This window comes from Falco peregrinus, chromosome 8, assembly GCF_023634155.1.
Source record: "Falco peregrinus isolate bFalPer1 chromosome 8, bFalPer1.pri, whole genome shotgun sequence".
Taxonomy (NCBI): Eukaryota; Metazoa; Chordata; class Aves; order Falconiformes; family Falconidae; genus Falco; species Falco peregrinus.
This window is the reverse complement of record NC_073728.1, coordinates 61142547-61167636: the sequence shown is the minus strand read 5'-3', so window position 1 is coordinate 61167636 and position 25090 is coordinate 61142547. Positions and strand designations below refer to the sequence as shown.

The following is a 25090-nucleotide window of genomic DNA, read 5'->3' as shown; positions in this document are numbered from 1 at the left end:
ACAAGTTCTTCTGCCTCAAAGATAGTAAGGTTTATTGCCCCCTTACCTCTGCTGGGAAGAATCCTTAGCATCTCAACCTTTCTGGTTAGGAACCTGATAATATGTAGCCTAAATTTATCCAAATCCAACTAAAACTTCTGAGTTTTCCAAATGGTTCCTCAGTATTTATTCGGAAATAATGATCCTCTGTACTGTTACTAGCCACAGCAAATGCTCTTACTCTGTTCTTATGAAGAAGCTCTCCTAAAAAGACATTTCTCTCAGCTGTCTGTTTTCCTTTGTAGCAGAGCTCATTGGGTTTGGCTGCTGAGATCAGTAAAGAAATGAAACCCAGAATTATCACTTTGTCTTCTTGCTGTTTAAACTCTTTACAGATATTTAGGTATTATATTCCTTCTGAGTCATTTCCTATTAAGATTTTAATCTTTATTTCTTAAATTAATCCCCTCTTTTAAGTGCCTGTTCTATCCTTGCCTGCTTTAAACCTGCAGCTGTCTTTCTGTGAGCCCTGGTGGCATATCTGCAGTTCAGATGTTTGTATCCCAGGTGGGCTTTCAGCTGAACACTCTGGAGAAAAGTTCTGGAGTTGATGTTCTGTGTAGCTCTGGATTGATACATATGGTAGATGTATGTGCAGTTTGCTGTTTCAAGGATTTCTACGTAGCATTCTGCATTTTTTTCATCCTCAATAGAAACATACAGTATCCAAAATTACTTTTCTCTGAACAAAACATTTTTTATTAAATGATGACTAGAGGAGGTGGAGAGAGAGTTTGAAATAAATGTGAACCTTAATTATTTGAGCATTAGATGTAAACTATATATAAAATTCAGCATTTAGAGCTCTGAGATCTGACTAATAGGAAACTTCAATGTATAATGGTGGGAAATGCATGTTTGAAAGTTAATGTGTGAATATAAGTTTGTGCAACAGATTCACAGGGAACATAAGCCAGCAGGAAAACTTAAATATGCAAACAATAAAATAAGGGCAAGACAATGTTCTTCAACGGTTTTACTGTCTCAGTCGGCTCTTTTGTTGACTGCAGAATTGCTCATATATAAACCTCTTGATACAGCTCTTCTCAACTTGTCGAGAGCTAGCATCCAAAGCTAAGTTAGCATCCAAAAGCTCCTGTTTCCCTTGAGATATCTGAAAGAAAACTGAGTTAAAAGTTCAGTCACCACCTCCATGGCATTTGTATATTCCTGACTTGGATTGTGAGCTGTTTATGGCATAAGGGATGTTGGCTTTTTTTGTCGTTTGGAAAGCTCCTCTTGCTCACTCTAAACTGAGCAAGAAACAAAAACAGTAACCGGTACAAATGTCATCTGCTTGGCGAATGTCAAGAGATTTGCCAACAAATGAATAATGAACAAATGAATAAAGCCGGATGGAACGCACTGCCTTCATATCCTTGTTCTGTAAGAAGACATTAGGTTTTGCATATGGAGTAGCTCGGTAATTCTTGGATTTTCAATGCTTTTTCAAACAACCTTAACTCATCATCATTATAACTATTATTAAAACACAAGCAGGTAGCTATATTAACATGTGGGACCCAAGAGGACAGTTCTACAGGCTTTCCATATACTTGTCAGCAGGTCGCATGAGTGCGGTTTTACCTTGAGCTGTTGGCTGCCTTTCTCTATAGCTACATTAATCACCACACAATGGAATCTGCAGTCTTTCTGGGTTTATCACAGCCCAGTAGATTAAGGATGTATTTCCCAATTCACGCTCTTTCTATTTTCTGTATGCTAAAAATCTTAACCATAGAGTTCCTGGAAACAAATTTGTAACAGTATTTAATACGTGTCTGTATTTTTGCTGTTTATCCCTATCTTAAATCTGTTGAGTAATACAGTCAGTCAGAAATTATTATTTAATGTTTACAAATGACCTCCAATGCTCTGAAAATTATTCCGTATTTATAGAATAATCTGTTTACTGGAGATTCTAAATTTATTGCTGGTTTTTGTTGTAGAAGCCCCAGGACATGAATGTGTTCAGTGGAAAAGTCTTTTTAGTGCTAATAAAAGGCATGCTTTAGTAAGATTGGTACTGATGTTTACAGCGAAGGAATTTTATTAAAGCTTTTCTTCAATTTTCAGCATCCCATTATATTAGAACAAGTATTAAATGTGCAGCATTTAAAATTCTTCCTTTTGATAAATGGCATTATACATTCCAATTGCAGTGAATATTACAAACAATATATTTTGTATGAAATTTGCAGATTAGGTCTTTAAAATACTGCATTTCGTTTGATACTGGTCAGTTTGCTGTTTTTTACACTCATGTGTCTTCAATATTATGCAGACTCAATATACATATCTTTTAAACCTACCAAAGAGTGATCTTTATTGTTCGTAAAACAGTTCTATACTTTACTGTTACACTTGAGATTTTCCAGTTATTGCTCCTAAAGCCTTTCACTGGCAGTGGAAGAAATTGATAACAGCAGGCTAAAACTCTAATGAGTTGGGCCAGACTCTTCCTTTACTCCTCTTGCCTTGCATGGTTCACAGCTTTCTGCCCTGTGTGTAGCTCTGTCAGGTGGAAGACTGGCTCCTCGAAAGCTGGAAGTGGTTTTGCTGAATTTCATTCCACATTCAACATCCTTCATCATTTCAGGCATAAAACTTCACTAGGAAATATGATGAAGCCATATCCAAGATCACCCTGAGGAATTCATCAGCAAGTATCTTGGCTTTCATTTTTGAGTTAAAGGTTGCAAAAAACTTACACTGTGAAGATGTTTTCCACATAGGTTTGCCAGCTCCAAACTAGATTAGCAGCAAAGGCATGAATGTCAGCTAACGTAAGGAGTTGGAAAAGGTAGTCTGGGGTGTTTTGTCCCCTTCACAGCCATGCAGTTCCATCTCGTGGCACTCTTTTGAAAGAAATAGCATATGAAAACAATAAGAAGGAGCTTCTTGCATCAATCATTTTCTTTTTTGGTGCAAGTTATGTTATCAAAATTAACTTCTAATCTATTATGTCCTACTTCTTTAATATTTCAATTGCTGTCATTCTCATTTCATTAATAACCTTATGATTGCCTGCTTAGTGCTCTGCCAGAACTCCTCAAAAGCTCAACCTACAGATTCTCGATTTAGTCATTTTATATCAGATTAATTCAACCCATGAACCGCAAATGACATTATTTATGAACGTGAGCCACGAAAGTAGAGTCTGTTTAAAGCTCTGTACATAGGGAGTACTAATTGATGATTAGAAATTAACCCAAAATGTTCGGCATCTTTAAATATGTCTGTCCAGGTATCGCCGTTCCATTACAAATTGACTACAGAAAGGCAAAGGTGTGCATCAGCTTTTTAGGCAAAAGGAGTAAGACCTTAGCACACTTTTGGAAGACATATTGCTTGTATCTCTAGATTTAAACCAGTCTTACAATACATGATAATTTCATTCCCATGAGCATCTCCTGCACCTTAAAAAGAGGGGCAGAAAAAAGTCTTGTTATTTCTGTGCAATGCTTCTTATTGTGCAGCCAGTTTTTAAGGGAGTCAATGAAGGAAACACCATGCTCATGTGCATTGTAATTACAGTCCATGTCACCAATGCAAAATTCTTCTATGAGCTTTAATAATTGGAAGAGGTGATCAGATGTTTGAACTTCAAAAACTATTAAGGAAAAGAAGGGAATTCTCTTCTGTGGTTTGACCTCTCCCCCTCCTTTCTCCCTTGAATCTGCTGTGACACTCAGTGCTTAATTCTCAGTGCCAGTAGTCAGAAGACCATATTTTATCTCCCTTTCATGGCTTCTTAAAGCTGAAGAGAGTTATCATTTCAGAATCTCGCAGCTCTCAGGATTTGGCCTGGTGGATCTGGCATTTGCTTTCCTCAACGGGAAAATATTGATTCATTAAAGCCCATCTCATACTTACGTGCCTGTAGAGCTGGAAGCCTACAGGGTCATTTTATATTTGGAGGATCCATATTCACCTCCCTCACCTGTGCATGCAGGTATATCTTTTATCAGGGACTGTATATTCATTCTAAACCACTTCACTAGCTACAGCCTAGAGCTGTCTAAAATAAAGAAATAAATCACAAATATATCATGGTAGTTTCTGTTACGTTAATGAAGCATAATTACCAGTAAACATTTCTGCAGATCTGTGCTGTTAAATCTTTGTGGAATAGCGGGGGCAGGAAGGTGAACTAGTTTTCAGATTGGTTAAGGCAGAATTGTCAAGCCTTCATTTTGCTATCAGTTACTGGATTTGTGTTCTCCAGCAATGAAACCCTAAAACTTTCCTCGCAAGTAAATACAGAATGTTCAGTGATTGCAATTTAAAAAGTCAAAATTTCTAGCGGATTCCACAGAGTTATTTCCTACTCTACTTAGCATATTAAAAAAACAAACAGACTTGTATTGCAGCCACCTCTGTGAAACCAAATATTGCAATTAGAGACAGTACTTAAAACTGGGGGGGGGGGGGGGGGTTAATGTTCTTGGATTAGCTCTTAACTTTGTGGAATTATCTGAATAGTCTTTGCTGTCTCAGTTTGCACTCAGCTCCCTGCTGAGATTTTTTTAACACTGGAACATTTTGAGAAAGTGGAAACAGAAATAAGCTTAAAATGAAAACAAGCTTTCAGCTTTAAGGATTGAGTAGACACGTTCTGGAGACTTCTGACAAAATGATTTTCCTGTCAATTCAACAAAACATTTTCTAGGAATGTGAAGAATAGCTCTTGACAAGAAAGTCTCTCACCTCAGAAATGTGAGTAGGATGGTGAAGAAACCTTGCATGTAGCATGTGAAAAAGAGAGGTTCAAGCCTGGTCACCCCGATAGAATAGTCTTCTGGATCTTTTGATGAGTGGTTATTAGTTTTTCTTCATGGTTTCCCTGAAAGTCTGTAGTTTTTATCCCTTACTCTTGGTGTTAATTGGAGAAGGGATTTGGTCTTATCCATTCAGGTGAGCGCCTTAGTCACTGGACTGACAGATGGTTGTCTCTCTGCATCTGACCCAATGAATATTTCATTGATTATGCAAAATTCACTCAGTAGCCTAAAGGTTATGGCACTCAGCTGGCACTCAGGCTCTACTCAGTCTGTACTGCTGTTGTTAACAGGAGGGTAAATAAAATCCGCTTCCCAGCGTTCCACCTTTGAGAAGTCAGTAAAACCAGACCGACGTAATCACCACCTCCTGCCTTGATGGTATGACACGTTTATTTTATGTTAAGGTTATGAAAAGAGTCTACAGCATATAGTTACCCCCCAAATGACTGGAGACCTCAATTATCATTTGTACCTAGAGAAAATAAAACATTATTTTCTTTCACTGTTTTCTCAAGAGACAGAGTATGGCTTTGCTCCTGGAAAAGTGTCTGGAGACATTTTCTCTCCTCTTTTCATTATTTGGAAGTGATCTAGCATTGCTGCTCTCTTATTTCTACAATGGTAGAGAGGAAACAATGGATTATGATTTCTGAAAGATTAAATCCTTTGCCTGGGTCTTCACTGCCTTCTGACAAATGCCCACCATTAAAAAAAAAGATCCCAGTCTCCTTCCTTCTCCATTTCCTGGGACAATATCTTTAATAAGTGGATATTGTAAAGCACTTTCCCAATAACTCTCAACCAGCTTTTTTTTTTTTCAGAATTTTCTTTGCATGCTGAAGAATAGGCGATTTCTATCATTACCTCTCTTCATACTTTTCCAGGAAAAGTAAATGCTTCAGAGTGTTCTGAGGACTGGCTGCTAGACTTGCAGGATTTAGGGGAAAAAAAATCTCACAAATCTTGGGAATGCTTAGTGATGTGATCACTTTAACTACTGCGGTATTTTTCTTATATTACATTTTAATTCTAGCAGCAAAACTTGTCCTGAAATAAATATTCTTTGGCCGTTTCTCTACTTTTATCCTGCCTAGAAGATCTGCACTTTGAAACGAAATTATTTTGTCCCTTAATGAGGGCTTATGTTGTCTCACATATCTGAATAAACATGCTCCTGTACAACATAAAGCAGTTTTAAAATAAAATAAAAAATAATTGTACCTTGAGGCTCTTTTACAACCTTGTAAAATTTCAAAACTGTGTTACTTTTCAAAAAAAAAATAATGAAAAATATACCCAAGGACTAAAGCATGCTGTGCAGTTCATTGGAATCCCAGTTATATTCACTGATATATTTTATCTCCTGTTTATTGTTGGGTATTTTTGTTTGTCCTCTGGCCTAATCTATATTCTCATCTCTGTATTTTTCTCACCTTTCTTTCAGCACTTTACTGAATCTGTAATACTTTACACTTCTTATTATGCAGCCCATTTTTTATGGGAGTCAGGGAAGGACTGTTCTGACAGTTATGACTGGGATTAGAGGAGCTTTCTACTGGAGTCCCAGTTTTGACCCAGACTGAATCAATCATCTGTAAATTTTTCATGTAGCACAATCTACTAGAAAGGAATAGTTTTCTAAAAGTTTCGGAGAAGATATTTGAACTAAGTTACTTCACTTTTGCAAAGAAATCTTTGCAACCTTTTTATTAACGACTGTTAACACTCAAATTAATGATTGTTCACACTCAAATTTAAGCTGCTGTTTACAATTTACCTTAAAGATACAAAACTGAACTTCTGTTCTGAAGTAATGCTTACACGGTCTCTGATGGAGAATGCAGCCTTAACACTTCAGATTATGTTGCACTGTTGTCAGGTTTTCTTCTGTTTCCCCTTTTTCTTCTTTCATGGCAATAATTTTGAGACTTCCAACTGTATTAAACTCAAGAGGCTTCATAAATACAGAGGATAAATGTGATGTAATCACTCTCATTAAATCAGTTTATAAGTGTTCTTTGTTGGAATTGGTGGGAAACTCTTTTCTTGTCTCCTCACAAATATGGAGTTTTAGCATTTTTTCCGTCTTAATGAAAATACTTGAAATTTCCGTCTTAATGAAAAATCTTGAAAAATGTCACTTTTAGATACGCAGTAGGGTTCAGCCAAATCACCCTAAGCATTTGTTAATCTAATCTTGAAATATTTCAGTTTTATTTTGATGTTTCTTTCTTAACTTCTGGTGGAAGCTTTGTTTAAACACAAAAGGGGTCTTAATACAAATTAGCCTGTAACTCTGAATTTGGATAAGTAAAACATTCTGACAAGATAAGCTCTTCAGCATTTTTACAGATATGGAAATCCCATTTTCCCCATGGATTATTTTGGTTTCAACGAGTCAGCATTCACTTCTTTGAGAAAGAAATATTATGTGTCTAAACTTTCCGTACTCTCAGTTTGAAGACAGGGACCATTGAGGCTCCAGCTACTTATCCTGGCACACAGGAAATACAGTAGTAGGTTGGAAATCATTATTCTAGAAGATTATGTCAAAATAGCTGAAAGAGAGGTATTTATAACACCTTATCCTTTTAATTAGATGGAATTCACTAAAAAAAGTGGGGAAACAGGTCTTTCAAGCAGGTAATTACTTGGCAGCAGCATACTGAGCTGTTCGTACTCTGCTAGGTGGCTGTTGCTGGGATTCCTGGATGACTGCATGCCTTACGTCCCACAAACTACCTGGTCCACACCAATATCCTGTTATTGTGCACTTTTTTATGGCTTTTAGCTAGGATGTGTTTCTTGTATTTATCTGTGTGTATGCAGCTCCTAAAGAGAATTGACTTTGTATCATCCACTCTCACACTCTATGAAGTTTAGGAAGAACCACTGCAGTCTGCTTATGCTTTTTTGTGATTTTTTTTGTGATTGTTCCTCTGTCACAGCTGTATTATGATAACACCTAAAAAAAATGCTATTTAATATGTATGGGGAGTGACAGGTGGGAATTTGGCTTTGCTGATTTAGCTAGCCTCTAGCTTTGATCACCCTACAGCCCATCCTCTTTTGTGAAACAAAACAAACCATTCTAATTAGTTGGTTGTTACAATCAGTGATCATCAACTGTGGAAGACTAATTAACCTTAGTAGTAAAGCATAATATAAGGGGGTTTGTTCATTTGTTTAGTGAGTTAAGAAGTCAAGAGAACAGGGTTAGTTAAAAAAAGTTGAAAACACTAAGAAAGAATCAAACCTGCCCCTCTAGTCCAGCATCCAGTCTCAGGCCTTGCTTAGAAGACAGGCATAGAAATACAGATTTCTATCTGTATTTATATATATATATATATGTCTGCATATCTGTCTGTATATACAGATATACATATATATATGTGTGCGTATATATGTGTGTGTATATATATGTATGAGCTAAAACTCCATATTTGTGAAGAGACAAGAAAAGAGTTTCCCACCAATTCTAACAAAGAACATTAATAAACTGATATATATACAGTCCATATATCTATCTGTCTATCTATCTATCCGTATACAGATAGAAATACAGGAAAGTTCTGTGTCCTCTGCTTTTTCTTTCCTCGTCTTTAGAAAGTCTTTCTTTGTACCTTATTGGCATTTAAACTGATGGTCCGTGTTGACAGAAAGGACGTTTTCTAGTTTTGTTGTAAAAATTAGTCTGTCCATTCTTCATTGCTGTACTTTCTAATGCTGTGTGCCGTTATTCTGGTCTTTAAATCTCTTTTAAGTCCTTCGACAGATTTTTTTAGTCTTAGCTAACCCAGATTACCTGAAGTCCAAGACTGCCAAATTGAATTACACTGCGGTCATTCCTGCTTAGCACCTCATCCATAGTTAATTTCTTGCGCTCCTATGTTTTATCTGTGTATAAATTTTTCATTTGCAGCAATATTTTAGCTTAGCAAAGGAAGAGCAGAGAAGTCTGAGGGATTTTTTAATTAGTTCCTTTGTTGGTTCAGAAATTTTTGCTTTGTTTTGCTTCATTTTGGACCAGCTGCCTGTGTAACTGAGGTTTCCTTTCAAAAATTCATATTCCAGTTTTTGATGAAACACAATGAGAGCTATTCATTTCCTAATGAGTTTCACCGAGACCTTGACAGCAAACCAGCAACATGTTGAGTGCTGAAATGGAAACCCTGCCTTTTTCACAGCTGAGAAGAGCTCCATTGCTGACACCTTAGAATCATGATCAAGATTAGATAAATGGTCTGTAGGCTGTTGGTCAGAGAACACAAGCTGAACTTTCAATGTTCCCGATGTTCAGTGGTCTCATTACTCCAGTTCACCTGTTGATAGGGCTCTTTGCTAAATTCTAAAAGGAACAAACCGAGGATCATGAGGGTGTGAATCCAAAGCACAGCGATTGATCCATAAAACAGCCTTACAGCTGCTGTACCACAGCCCTCCGAGTTAGCTGTAACTACCTTTGGCTTCCTTTATCGGTAAGGAAATGGGCTCCTGCAGAAGGTATCTCAAAGCACCTAAATTACTTCCCAGCTCTGGGAAGAAACAAATTCATATTCTGTATTTTACCTTTGCAAATACCTCCTTCCCTCACCACAAATATTATTTACTAATGGCCCAGAACTCGGATAGGTCTAAAGGAGAAAGTGCGTTTTGTATTCTAAACAGTATACAGGCTGAAAAGAAGAGAAGAATAGATTGTAAACAAGCAAAAGGTGAGAGTGATTGTTCAGGTGATATGAAAGGATTTTTGGAAGAAGATACAGGACATAGATAAATTCAATATTTTGCTCTTGGACACAGTGGAAAGGAGAAAGATAAGGTGTGTAGTTTGCATCCTGGAAAGGAAGGATATAGTTGAAAGTCCAGCTGATGTGATACATGTGATGATAGGACAACAGTGACTGAAAAATGGAGAAGCTGATGTGAGAAGGAATGTATGCTTGGTTTTGATGGAGCAAGCTTCTAATGAGGACAAGATGTTCCTGAGAAAATTACAATAATAGTACAAAAAGATAGAAGGATAAAGCAGAGAGGACACCTGTAAAGATTCTCAGACTTCCAAGGATTCAAGTGTACAACTACATATAAGTAGTATGAATTCATATGTAGTCTTCATATAAGAAGACTAGACTATTACAGGTGAAGCACCAAAATTACATTGAGAGAGCATCTGGAGAGAATATAATACTTAATGTGGTACTTCCTAGCAGAGATGGAAGGAGCAGTTAAGAGCAGGTGAAGAAATAACGGCTTCTCCAAGGGGCCTCATTTCTGAGGTTGAATGAAGCAGAATAAAGTTTCAGAGGCAGGAGGGGGGGATGAGAGGAAAAGGAGATTAGGTGAGAGGAAGTCAGAGTAGAGCGGTCGGGCTTAGAATCAAAACGGTTAAATACAACAGCGAGTAGGAAAGGGCACTGCAATTTTTTTTCCACAATTTTATAAAATTCCCCTTAAACAAGCTGACCAGATCTTGAGAAAATAGGGCTGGGGGAGAGAGTCAGAGATGCCAGTCAGGCAGAAAGTAGAGCTCAGACAGCAGGTTTTGTGAGAAAAAAAATGTTTTATGAAGAAATGCAACAACATTGGGGCAAAAAGAATAGTGTTAATTTGCAGTGAAAAAAATCATTGCAGTGTCTAGATTTTCACCAGAGCAGCAGAGAAATGGTAGAAAGAAAGAGTAAGAACAGGGTACAAGGAATCAATAGTGAGTAGGAGAAGGACAGTGGAGAGAGGGGGCTTGAAGGAGAAACTGTTGGGAAAGCCATCTGGGAGCTCGCAGGAGTAGAGCTCAGTACACAAGAAAAACAAGTGGCCATCTCTTATGAGTGGGATGGTTAATTCAGGATTCATCCAGATGAGATGACAGAGATGAAGAAATGGTGACCCTTGTTCCGTCCATTAGTCTCTCATAAGCTAAGTCACAAAGGGTGAGCGGGGACAAAATCAGTGGTGAGGATGTGGATGTATAGTTCATCACAGCAAGATAAACAAAGGGCAATGTATGCTGAAACTATATGTATGTATGTATGTATGTATGTATGTATGAAATTCCGGTGGGAAGGAGTGATTAAAAGTAAGGTGGCACATATTAAGCCAACATTATCTGCACTAAACTGATTCCTGTTTAATAACTTAGCAGCAAAGTATTTAAATCTATTTTTTTTTTACAAAACCTGTGAAAGTCTCAAGTAATGTTATGCTATATATCTAAATATGCCGCTGGCAGAGTCTCACTTTTTCACACAGTAAAATAAGCTTTTGAGGAAGCTGCTATAAAGTGCCAAAACTTTCAAAAGTGTAAATGTGCAGCTACATTGCATTTTAATGGCACCTTCAGCCTCCATGGGTAGGGGAGCCTATGGAGCTAGACATTTGAAGAATATGGGAAGAATGGCTGGTTTGTAATGCGTGGTTGCTAGGCTTCATGATTCAAGGTCACAGCAAAGTGAAATTTTAATAACTCAGTGGAAGTAACTCATGAAATGTATATCTTGCAGTTTCTGCAAATATGTCAATTGCATTCATCTTCAAATTTTACCTAAAGGTGTGTTTCACCACGTGCTGTCTCTAGACTGGATTATGTGCATTCAGTACGTATCATAAATTAATGTGATTATGTAAATTCTGTCTATCGGTTTAGGACCTTCCTGAAGCTCTAGTCACCTTTCATTAAGACATAGCCTGATATAAGATGGGTAATGCTATTGATGGCCTCATTTGAGAAGCTGGGAATGGTATAGATATTATGAGCTCCATCTCTAGCATCAAATAACCAGACAGACAGGACTGAATATGTTGAGAAATTCAGCAGAATGTTTACACATTCATAGTACTGAGGTCTGTAAATCAGCAGTGCTGAATAAGCAACAGGAGCATTAGCCTATTTAGATGCTAAAAAGGACGGGGTTTTAAAATTACCCAGCTCCTTATAATATTTATAACTGGTTTGGTTAGCATGCATTTCACTTACATTCGTTTTATTCGGACATAGGAAACTGCATTCTGATTATTTTTCCAAACTGACCTTGAACAGTGGATTTTGACTACACTCTGGAGGTGGTTTTGGGATTGATTTATTTTTTTTTTAATTGTCTGTTGTTTGACAAGCCAATTCTATTCAGAAACCATACATGAATTCTTAGGTAATCGATGCTAATTGTGAAAATCCTGAACAGCTTAATCTGCTGTAGCCTTCCTGAGAATTTAATAAGCCTTTCTCATAATAAAATGTGTCAGAAGGGGCAAATATTTTGCTAGCACAGCTTGTAACTGATTGTTTGTACCATGGTAGCAAGTATTCACACAACAGAAGTACTGTGCAGTCATTTTTAAACAGGAACATTTGGTTTAGTGCCTTAAGGGCAAGAATTATTACTATATTTTTTAAAATGCATTTACTTTCTCATCCCTACCAGCAATATGTCAATTTTTGTGAGGATTGCATGTTATTCGCCTTAGGAAAAGCAAAATCAACATAATGAAGCAGAACGCAGCTGAGCTGTCTAAGGGTGCTTGGTTTGGGGGGATTGTTGATTTTCCCCCTGCAGTTGAAAAGTGACAGTAAGGCCTCTGAGCCTTTTTTCTTCAAAAAAAAAAACCAAAACGAATCAAACCAAACTCAAATTTTTTGGGCAGCGGGGCTTTTTGGAATATAGAAGTAAGGAATGCGTTGCATGTGACTGAACTACTGCCATTGCTGGAATAACTAAGGGTGGGTGATAAGCCATGCTGAAGGACATGGAACTGATAAAGATGCCAGTGGTGGTCTGCCACCTCTTTCAGCCCAACGGTTTGTCTCAACAGTTTCATTCTGCCAAGCAGCTGAATGTCTGCAGAGACGTAAGGCATTGGGGTTTTGATGCTGTTAAACTTGGCAGGCCCCTGCACTTGGCCAAGAATGAGGACTGTTTAAAAACTTGTCTATCCGCAGCTGCTGGGCGATTCATCAGTCATCTTGGAACTTTCTGGTGTTACTAAATGCTGCCAAGAAATCTTCCATCATTTTTAGCATTACAAAGGAACTTGCACCTTTCTGTTTGCACAGCTACTCAGCCACGCAGGGCTCAACATTGTAACTAGAAGTGGGAGCTGTAGCAGGGAAATGGTGGAAAATAACTGCTCTGCCAGATTTGGTGAAAACAATTTTGAATCTGTCTAATTGCATAAAACAGGGTATACTGAGGATCAGTTTTCCTCCCCAACCAAATGTGACAGCTCAAATTAATCTCATATGTCATCAGCAATTCAGCTTCCTCAGAGATCTTGGCAAGCTCTGCCGGCAGGAGGAGGCAGACCTGATCAATACAGTATTTTGATATCAAAATAATCAGATCCTGGGCAGAGAAAAGGTATCTTTATCCTCTTAAAAAGTATTCAGGGAAAAAAAAAAAAAAAACCATGCAGGCTGTCACAGAAGGAAGAAAAGAAAGCCAATGCCAACAAAAGTATTAAATTTGCTGCACACCTCCACCTTTAAGCACTCTGTGCCAAGTTACAGCGTCTCTGACAGCATGCAAAAATCCAGGGTTCAGAAGTGGCCACTGAAGATTGCTATAAACTGAGGACTGGTAGAAAAGATTTCAGCTTTAATTATGAACTTCCTGCTATCTCCCCTCCTCCTTTGAAATTCAAGGCACTTCATTTTACTTTTGCATAGTTTGGTGTCTGAGATTCCTTTTTATGTTAATATAAAAATAACGATGAAAAGGCAAATAATTCTCTTATGAAAATTCATGAGAAGAGGCAGGGTTTAGAAGCTGTGTTATTTATTCAGAAGAGCATAATGACTTTTAAAAACACTGGGATTGTATGTTTGTGTGGATTTTTTGCTTTGTTTCTTTTCTTTTATGTACCTTGCCAGTTTTCATATCTATGCCGCTGTGGAGCATATGTATTAGGTCTAAAACTTGCAAATCATTAAGAAGTTAGATTAAATAATAAACTGCCTGTAAGCGCAATAATCTATTAGCTAAGGATGTAAGTGGACCTTCCAAACACCATTTTTATATATTAAAGTGGCCAAGGGCAGAAATCCATGTGCTCCTCTAATGACCTTAATAAACAATCTTAGCATTTTTAGTCCAGGAATAAATAAGGCAGGTATTAACATCTGAGATGGATACTTGTACTGAGAGATCCTGATATTGTGCAGAACAAGTTCTCTGGGGAGTTTAGCAGCATCCATATTTAAAGCCATATTAGAGCTGTTCAGACACAGCCCCTGCTGCTCTTTGAGCAGCATCGCTCAAATAGATGCATTTGGAGGATTCTCTGACTCAGTGTTGCTGGATCTCAGAAATTACCCGCAGCAGTTGTATCGAACCACTGAGTCTAACAGGCTACAGTTTTTCTGTCCCTCTGGGTCCTCAGAATCTATGTCAGCTTTCCCAAGTCCTCTGTTCCTTTAAAACACATAAGAAAGTAAAAAATAAAAAGATTCCTTCATCTTGCAGAACCAATAACCTTGAGCACCCTGGGCCCTGAGACACTTCATTCTCTTTCAAGAGCCGGTTGCTAGCTGGACCTAGTAGGGTCCATGCAAGAATCTTCAGGGCATTTTCCCTGCAAGGTGCGTCGGGATTTTACTTTGCAAAACATGTTGCTGTAACAGAACTCTCAGCCTTCCCTGTACCTAGCTGACAAGTTCCTCTTGGTGCTTGTTTCCCCCATGATTATTTTTGTACTGCCTTATTGTTGGTAAGAAATAGAGGCTTGACTCTTCCCTGGCAATTCCTCTTTGCTTGGAAATACCTATTTTTCATTGTATTGGAATGACACCTGATAGACTTTCACCTCAACAGTCGAGATTTTCCTTTTCACTCTTCCCTGAATTTTTCTTGTCCAACTGTCTTCTGGGTACAGCCTGCTTTCTGAGAATAGGCCAGCAACGGACAGATTTAATTCCCAATATAATCTCATTGGTGTCATTGTTTGAAAGAACAGCAAGTGAGTATCCATTTACTGTGAGAGAAAGTCCTGAGCAGGTCTAATTCTGCCAGAAGGGTCCCCAGTCACCACCACATCCCATTAAGGATGTTTGCACATCTACCAAAGTACAGTGAGTAGAGGTCTTTTATTTCTTATGGCTCTTTTAAGCCAGATCTGCTGGGAAGCAGATATGAAGGCAGCAAGAGAAAGTAATCAACAGCATTAGCACAATCAGATAGTTGGAATTATTTCATCGAATAATGAAGCCAAAGAAAGAGGTAGTATGTAAGTCCAGTGGGATGATGCTGAAATGCAAGGCAACTCTGCATGTTATTATTCTTTGTTTGTGAAGGTGTACATTCCCGATAGAAAAATTACTCTAATCATATGTCTGTTCTCATTTTACAGTGTTTGTATCACATAAGGAGTCTAATTCAAAAGCATCGTACTTTTTTTTTTTTTTTTTCCTCCTCAAGGTAATATGTGCAGTCTGTTTTCTTCACATAGCTTGACTGGTAGTGGCTCAAGGTATATACAGCTCTTGTGGAAAGTATGAAAGGTTGTAGAAATGAGGCCAAACTAATAAACAGAATTCAACAATGATACAAAGAGAAAAAAAAGAGTGTTGCCATTTATACTGGGAAATTTCAGCTGTCATTCTTTTCCTCAAGAACAAGAGAAACAGCTTATGCAAAGGAGAGATAGGAATAGCCAGGCACTGCTGGGTTTATCTCTAGTGTGATAAGCTTCCTTCAGGGAGGCAAGAATGAACTGTGCACAAGGCATAAAGAAGGTACCGGCAGTACATTTTAAACTCTTTCCATAATGAGTTGTTCCAGCTTCAGGACAACATTGAAGTTTGCTCTGTCAGAGCTCCTCCAGCTTCCCGGGAAGCACGGATACTCGGTACCCACTTTGGTGCACTGAAATCTTTAATCTTTATTTCAGTAGAGCTTGATTGATAAGTCGTTGCATGTGATATACAGCATTTTGGTTTGATATCAGGGCTACAAAGAAAGAAAAGTGGATGAAGTTAATCGTAATCTTGAGGAATGTCTCCATGTGAGCTGTGATTGGGAAGTAATGTTCACAACTGGCAGTTGCCTGAAGAGAAGGTTATATGGAGAACCCTTGCAGTAGCTCACCTCCAGCCTGCCTCCAGGGAGCCTGCAAACCCTGAGGGTGGTGAGATCCCTTTTGCTGCATGGAAGTGGTCTCTGGAAAGGGCCACTGGGAAGAGATGGTCTTTCATGCCATCAGCCCATCTAGGACCAGAGCTCTGAGGGCTTTCAGGCTTCTGGCTTTAGAGCAGAAGAAATGGGAACAAGAGTTTCTGTCCCTGTAGCACTTTACGTGTCAAGGCATCTGCAAAGCCCCAACCTTGGGACCTCAAGGTCACTTGCAGCCCGAGATAAACTGGCACACCACCATCTAGACCTCCAGTAGTTATGTCATTGAAAGTTCAGGAACACCAATTTATCTCCATGAAATAGTTTGTTGGGTTTCTTTTTCAGGTAATTAAGTAATTTTGTAATTAAGGTGTATTTTATACAATAAATAAAATTCCTGACCAGCTCAGTACTATGCAGATAGGACCTGAAGTAAGTAGTTGTATTATTTTAGGCAGCAGAAACAGAGAGGTGAGAGTTGCAAGTAATTTGCAACATGTATTGAACCAAATTCTATGCTTGTGTAAGGTCACCGAAGCAGTGACTACAAGAGGAGACAGTACCAATCTCTCTGTTTTGTTTCCCTGACACTTTCTGTCAGAAGAAACTGTGTAACTTGTATGTTGGGGTCTTTTTGGAAAACTTCCTGCCGTTTATTTGCAGCAGACCTTTGAAAATCCATCTGACAAAAACTCCTCTGGGTAAAGAAGTGTCTTTTTCTTGTCCAAGAAAATTACTAAATAGGTTCCAAAGTCCTAAAGAGGAACCTCTACTTACTGTCTCCCTCCTCCCAAAACTTTGGCAGGAGTTTCAAAATAATAGCTTGTCAACTTGTATCCAATGGAGCCTGATTTGTAATTGCACTAAACCCATGAAAGCTTAATCTGCTGATTTAATGTATGTGTATTTGGGAATAACTAGCCTTGAAGAGGAGTAATGTATATTTTCTTCTGAATTCTAGTGCATCTTATATCTTTACTAATACTGAAGTTCATTTACAGCTTCAATTGAATTTGCACTTGGTCGATCAAATATAACTACATCAAAGCACTGAATTGGTCTTGTTTATAGAATATGTTGATATTTTGGCTGTTTCTAGTCTGCAGTGATAAGACAAATATTAATCGAAACAAAAAAAAGTTAATATATTTTCCATTTTAAATTATACTGTAATTTTTCAATTGTTTTCCTGAGTTATAGTCATTAGCTTATGTGGCAATATTATGCAGCTTGTTAAAATACAGTATGCCCATGTTGTCTGGTAACCTGTTGTCTCAAAATTGAACACTGATTGATACTCTCAATTTGCACATTCTATATCAAATTTACAAGGTCCCATTTTTAATTTCATATCTTTATAGACCACCTAATCATATCGTACTATATTCACCACAGCTTCACCTAGAGATTCCATCAACAAGAGAAATTAGCTGCAGAGCAGGCTAACAGATCATTGTCTTCTCAATAAGTAAATTAATTAAAATCTATCAATTAGTTCAGTAAATGGCAAGAAAATGAATTGTCTGCAATAGTTTGGAATTAAGTATTGAGTGAAACTTAAGTGTATCCATTTCATAACCACTCTCACTTCCTATATTGTGGTTGTGATGCTCTTTGGCGATGCCCTCCAGGTTTCACACTAAAAGAGAAATTATTCCCTTTTAAAAATGCTACTTTACAATACTTTAAAATTTCAGTTTTTCCAAGAGTATTTCAAGGCAACTGAAAATGAAAGAATTCATAGTTCTAGGACCTGCATAAAATTTAAAATTAAATGGAAACAAATTGTAAATGTAAATAAACAAAACATCACCTTTGTGAAAGTGACTTTATTTCGGCCTCCGCCTTTGCCAGAGGTTGTTTCCATATGTGCTGTTCTGTGCTGTGCTGGAGAGAATCGTTATAAGCAAAGATGCAGAGATCCCTGACAGCACAGCCCGCATCACCCGCTCGGAGAGCAGGTCAGGAATTAAGGCTGTGGGTGGTTTTGAAAAACTGTGACTCAGTGTGTGAAGTGTTGTTTGAGGCATTGGGTTTGATGGCCTTGTGCTGAACAAAGGCAGGGTCCAGCGCCCCGGCAGGCCGCGTCTGGGCCAGCAGCAGCCCGAGCCACCAGCCAGGTGGGAAGGGGCTGAGTGATTGCCACCCCTGGGGCTGCCAGCTGCACCCGTCAGCTCTCACCAGGGTGCACCTGGGGGTGTGAAAACCTTGGGTGGAGCCAGCTTCCCTGGAGCTCCTGAGGTCCTGTTCCAGTAAAGCTCTGTGCTGGGGGTGGGCAGGTGCTGCTGGCAGGGGGGCGGGCAGCACGGTGTGCCTGGCCATGGCTAGCACCTTCGTCCAGCTGGCTGATGGCATCCAGCAGCCCTGCAGCATCCTCCCTGTTCCTCTGTGAGCAGAACGGCTGTAGTCTCCCTGTATTCTCACAGTATGTGGTAAGTAGTATGTCTGCGTAATGAGTAATGAAGTTGACTCAGTGTATGTTCTCCCTGCGTTGAACTGGGAGTGTTTTAGACCGCTAAAATTTCTTTATGCATTAAAATGTTAAGAGGCTGAATCCTGCAGAACTTAACTACTCCTTAAATCTTATGCCTTTTGGGGTGTCGGTTCACCAGTCTGAAAAGCAAAAGCAGGCAGGGTTTGCCTGTAAGTCTTAATACTTGAGCAAGACATTCATGTCTGTTGGCTTTTGGAATATTGAAAGTACTCAGCCCTCTTGTCCTGATAAACGTGGCAGACTTTTACCTCAGTGGGGAGTTTCTAGTTTGTTCTTTCTGCACAGTTGTTATTTTCTATCGATTTGTAGTAGACCCTTTCAACTCTGAGCCTTAAAGTTGGTTAAATTGTCGGGGGGGGGGGGGGAAGGGCCTAATTTGCTTTGGCCTGGCTTGCTCCTGATGTATTTATTCTAAAACAAGATGATTAGCATAGCAAAACATGTTCCAGGGTATGTGAATGTGCACTTCCATTGAGAAGGGATTTGCTGGCTGGCTGCTTATGGCAGCCAATACCCTCGTCTAGATTTTAATTTGTTTGTTTGGATGTTTGATGTGTTGTTAGGGGTTCTAGGATTGAAAAGCTTCCAAAAGTTTTATCCAGCCTCTCAAAATATCACTCCAGGAAAATGCATGTTTACTTTTGGAAAACAGATGTTCTCCCCGGGAAATAGGTGCTTACCTATATTTTTGGTGGGGTATGGAATCTGGGAATCCAGTTAAAACTTTTAGCTATTGCTTACTTGGCCAAGCTGGCAAAAAATATTTTTTTGCTTTGAATATGGTGGCATTTTGCCCTGTTTTTTCTGACAAAACTGTAGCTTGAATATATTCATTTTTGAAGCCCAGCTTGTTTCTTGCACCCCGGATGGCTGTGCACCACGCTGCTGGCCCTGCGCACATGCAGGTGTTCGGATCGCTGCAGGTTTCTTGCAGCAATCCCCTGCCTTGTTATGCACATCACATGAAGTGCTACTAAAAGTGCTAAATTCTTCTTTTTAAAAGAATAAAGTGCTTGGAGATGTACTCCAATGCGAGTACTTCTTGTTATTTATTGTCTCAAAGAAAGTGATATTTAATTTCCTCTTATTATCAAAAGAAGATCCTGAAGATGAATGTGGGGGAGGAATAGAATAATGTTTCCATCAGCATCTGTAAGTGAAATGCTGCAAATCACGCTCAGGAGAAACCACTTGGGTTCCCAGCTAAGGGGGGGGCTCCAGTTCCCACACGTGGCTCCAGACCCAAGGCTGTGCGTGTGCTTTTCTGTTCTCAGCAAAGTGAGGGAAAGGGCCACCAGGCTTGATGAGCTGCTGAAATGACTTGAAATGGATAAATTAATTTTATTTTTTTTTTAAAGTGATGGTGGGAGAGTAGAAAACATCATTAGCTCCGGAAGAATCTTCCAATAGAAACTGGCTTTGCAATATGAATCTTAAAGGGACTGAGGCAGGATTAATGAAATTAAGAGCATGGGGGGTGTAAGGCTGTGCAGAGCACCATGTCTGCGATGGACTTTTAAGCTTATAGTGTAAAATGCTTGAATGTAGTTTAGTCCACAAATGCTGTACAGTGTATTTTGTACTTGCCACTCGGAGCCTGACGATCCCGTGATTTGTTAGGCATCACTCTAGCTAAGAACTTCAATCTACATTTAATTTTGATGAGGTGCTCATTAGTTCAGTCGCTCATCTCCATCCTGCATGCTCTGTGGCTAATGGCTGTGATGATGATGGCATAGATCATACACTTCAAGTTTTAACATTTCGTAGCTGTCTTTCTATAATCCTAAAATTTCTTCACAGTAATTTTACGTATAGAGAAGTGTCTGTCTTTTGAGATTGCGGAAATCAAAGTCTATGAAAAGGGAAAAAAGCACAAAGCAAGCATGATCTGTTCTTCAGCCTGCAAAGGAGAGGCACAGAACCTCTCACATCTGTCTCCAGTCTCTGCTCATCAGTATCTACAATACTGTATCCAGATATGTGTCTGACTGAGTTTGTGTGTTTCTAGAAGTGCGGGAGCATAAGTAAAGCGAATAAGGAAATTTTCTTTTCAAGTTAAAAAGACAAAAGAAATGCCAGGAATCAAAACACTTTGAGAAAAATAGGATAATAATTATATTATTGTAACAAAGTATTGTTGGAGTCAAGGGGGCTGCAGAAAAGTCATTTACTCTGGAAAACTTAAATAAATGGTTTGCGCAGAGAGCACATCTGTGGAGTTGTGTTTGGCGGTTTGAAGCCAAGCAACCACCCATCTGCAGCATTTAGCATCTGGCATAATGGTAACTCTGCAAGGCAAAACGCATCTGAAAGAGAGAAAGCTGCTCTCTGCATTAAGAAAACTTCTTCAAAATAACAAGGGAATTTAGTCTTAAATACTGGGCTTCTATTTTCATAGTTTATGATACCATGATTGGATTCCTTCTGTGGACGCAAGCTTCTTAATAGTACTGTTCATCACTGACAAAGGTTAGACTTGAAGAAAACTAGAACTGAGATGAAAGAATAGACTACTTTATTATTTTAGCAGCTGAATGTGTCATTACATCAGAGTCAGTATTGTGTAGCAAATTGCAAGCTGTAGTGAAATTGCTTTAAAAAATATCTGTATATATTTTTCTAAAACTGTGATGAAGTCATTCAGTGGCACATTGAAATGTATTTCTAGCTGAACTGTTATATCATATCTTTTTTCACAGTGGTACAAAAACAGATGGCAGTTATTTTTCTTAACAGTCTCCAGCAAAGCTGATGCGATGCCTTGCCTTCCTTTGTAAATGCTTTCAAGTGAAAGACAAGGACACATGGCCAAAATGAATCTGCATTGTAACATTGGCTTGTGGTTTCTAAAGCAAACTTTTAATCAGCTTACAACAGTGGGCTGGTGATAATTACTTAATGTCCTATCAGTCAAGTAGTTCATTATGACAGGAAAATGAGCTATTAATCGGAATCAATTGCACATATTTTGCAGTAAGTTTTTGGAGCAGCTGTCTTTTTCATAGACATTTTAAGTGCGATAATTGAGTAGTCCATGACTTGAGGACAACTGCAGTCACTCCCGTGGTACAAATGCATTTGTAGATTTGGAGATGCTCTCTGTCACTTCAGAACATTCCCAGGGGGACTGGAATTGATCCGAGGATAACAGCTGTTCAGTAGCTGACCCATAGAGAGTGACCATCGCACATAGCATGACAAAATTGTTCAGTGACTTTTATACATGTTTATAAGTGTAATATAAAATGCAATGTTTTTCAAAGGATTTCGTTTTAAAATTGTCCCTACCTTAACAGTTAACTTGGCAACTCTCAAGAGAGAAGGGCTGGTGAAAGTGTCTCTTAAGTATAACCTGATGCTACGTTACTTTGCCTGCTTCACCAGGAGTGCCGTGTAGTTCAACAAAATGCTGTATCCTTAAGTGTAAGTCATTTGTAGTTATAAATCCAAATGAAGCTGCCAAGGATTGTAAATCTAGGGCTGCCTACCAATTTATGACTTTTTAGATTGCCTGCTGTGATGTGCCATAATATAGAAGCATTGTTAGAAGCTATTAATTTACTTGCTTTAAATTAAATCTTGTTGAAAACCCAGTGTTGCCTTATGAAGCTTTCATTCTTCTGTTTTATACAAACATGTTCAAAAAAACCCTGTCGTTTCTTATTTTACAGCCTTCGACAAAAGAAAGGAAACTTGGCCCAGAAGCACTGGACTGCACCAGCTAACATCGTGAAATGCAAGCCCTGCCCCGTGACACACACCAGCGCTGTCTGTGGATCTGATGGACATACATACACTACCAAGGTAGGTTCTGCTTGTGACCTGAAATCCTCTTGGTAGCAGTCGTTCAGGCTGCAGTATGAAGATGAAATAGCGTTCATTAACTAGCAGTATTAAATTCCAGTCTAATTTAGATTTGGAATATTTTTTTGTGTAAAAAGTGCTGATAAATGTAGGTTTTTACATATCTGACAAACAACAAAACAGAATGACAAATCAGAGTCTTGTGACTTTCATGATTCATGTTTCTGTAAATGATTGATTCTTGCCATTGAAGTAGAACGCTTTCAATGTTGATGATGCAACAGAAAAAATTCATTTGATCAGAGTGGCTTGTTAAGATGAGGATTTTGGGATAAAGATTTGGTTTCCAAATGGTAAAATAACTTGGCAGTATCATCATTCTGTGATAGTTTTTTTTATTATTATTATTTTTTTTCCCCAGACTGCATGTATAACATATTACAATTCATTTAAACCACAGTTTTAATAGGCTTGTGTGCCAGATGCAGCATATATGGTACCATAAAAAAAAATTCCCATAACCCAGTGGGGATAAATTGCCTCATTGTTATATTGAAAATCACCTTAGGGCTTGACTCAATAAAAGAAACTGGCTTCACAACCATTCAGCAGCCCAAATGCCCATTATCAAATAAAGCGTTCCGTGTCTCAGATCCATGTTCCATAAACAGCACTTCAGGTGCTGGAAGCTGTGCTTAGGGAGCCCCCCTAAGGTTTTCTTTTCCTGTAGGCAAGGTAAGGCTTGACAGCCAGTAAAACTACCCTTTAAAATCCAAACAGCCCCCTCAGAATCCATGGAAATAAATTGATTCGGGGGGGGGAAAAAAAAGAAGTCTGCTGTGATGTAACAGTGATGATGATATTGCAGCTACATTATCTTCTCAGCTGGGTGGCTTTAATTATTCATCCATTAATGGACACAAATATTAAAATGCTGCCATGGCTAATTCATTCAAGCCCCTCTTCTGTTCTGGCTGAAGGATTTGCACGGCCAAAGGAGCACATCAGCAGACACTTTCTCATCTTTGCACACATAGGCTGCAGAAAAAGGGCTCCAAATTGCATGTTAAACAAGCTACTCTTTAATACTCTCTAGGAGTGTGTAATGCAGTAATTTATCATTGGTATTTAGGATTAAAATTGGGCTCGCTTTGAAAACAACTTTTTCTGTCTGAACTCTTGAGAGTATATAATCTGTAGTAAATAGTTTTCATTGCATATTCTGTCATCCTATTGAGTTCATTTCTGTGCATCTTACCTGCATCTCTGTTAGTCTTTTTTTTCCCCACCTTCTGTATTTCTTACCATAAGATCCAAATGTTTTTTCACCAGAAATTCTGCCACTGTCATAAATTCACCAAACTATTGTGACTATGATAGGAACTTGACAGCTCTAATGAAGACAGTAAACGACCCTGTAGCTGACATGCTTGCCCATCAAAGGCATACCTCTCAGAAGTTGCCTGTGAGTGGTTTGGTTTCTTTTTTAAAGGAGAATTTAAAAAGATTCATTCTGAAATAACTTTGTCTCATCTTCATTACTGTGCTCCTGTCCTAGCAATTGAAAATTACAGCATCTTGTTGGTGTCTCACCAGCAGCAACTTCTTTTCCACAAATTTTGTGCGTGTTCTCTACCGCTGCCTTGGGAAGGCAGGGTTTCATTGCTTCTTGAGTACTGTTTGACAGGAGTGATTGCTTGTCCCATGGCACATTTGTAGCTGTTTTTTCTAAATTTGTTTTTTTGATTGAAGGCTCTTCCAGTCTCATGCTGATGGGTAATCTTTCTGTAATACCCAGTCCTGGTGACAGGATACGTGTCTGCTTAATCTTTATGCAATAGTGAGAAGATGCTTATAGCGATACTGTCATTCTTTGCTGTATACAGTTGTATTGGGTTTGCATGGCAAGGTTTGGGTAGCGGGGCACTACAGGGGCAGGGGGCAGCTTCTGTGAGAACCTGCCTCCATGTCCCACGGAGCCAATGTCAGCTGGCTTCCAGCTGGATCTGCTGCTGGCCACCTCCGAGCCCATCAGCAATGGTGGTAGCACCACTGGGGTAACATATTTAAGAAGGGAAACAAAATCTGCACAACAAATTGCAGCCAGAGAAGCAGGCTGTACCCTCAGCCCAGGGAGGTTAGTGGTGGGGCAGGCGCCCACCTGCAGCCCAGGGCGGTTAGTGGTGGGGCAGTTGCCCACCTGCAGCCCAGGGAGGACCCCGCGCCAGAGCAGGGGGTGCCCGAAGGAGGCTGTGACCTGTGGGAAGCCCCTGCTGAAGCAGGTTTGCTGGCAGGACTTGTGACCCCATGGAAAACCCAGGCTGGAGCAGTCTGTTCTGAAGGACTGCACCCCGTGGGAGGGACCCACGCTGGGGCAGCTCATGGTGGGGCTGTGGAGCCCTCCCTGCGGTGCTGGGGTGGCTGGGACAGCTGCGATGGACTGACCACAGCCCTGGCGGAGAGGGGGAGAAACAGAGTGAAGTTGAGTCGGGGGGGGGGGAAGGTTGGTTGAAGTTTTGAGTTTTAGTTCTCATTACCCTGCTCTGATTTGAATGCAATAAATTAAACTGTTTTTTCCCCAAGTCAAGTCCATTTTGCCCATGATGGTAACTGCTGAGTGATCTCCCTGTCCTTGACTCGACCCACCAGCCTTTCATTAACTTTGCTCTCCCCTGCCTGGTTGAGGAGGGGGGTGATGGAGCACCCTGGGTGGGCACCCGGCAGCCAGCCAGGGTCGACCCACCACAGTCCTTGTTGGTATTCTCACTCCTCGGTACGCTGTAAATCTGTGAGTGGGCTATTATGCTGACCTGTAGAATGTCACTGTCTCTCTACAACTTCTAAAAGCTCTGCTTTGTTGATTTTCC

The 25090-nt window shown here is 39.4% G+C and overlaps 1 protein-coding gene across 1 annotated transcript in view; it reads left to right on the top strand.

The window, feature by feature from the left end:
* SPOCK1 (SPARC (osteonectin), cwcv and kazal like domains proteoglycan 1) overlaps window positions 1-25090 on the top strand; it is a 324191-nt gene that overhangs the window by 198259 nt on the left and 100842 nt on the right. Inside the window, exon 5 of the mRNA XM_055813067.1 lies at window positions 22091-22223. Coding sequence (XP_055669042.1) covers window positions 22091-22223 — 133 coding nt within the window. The remainder of the gene's footprint in view (window positions 1-22090; window positions 22224-25090) is intronic.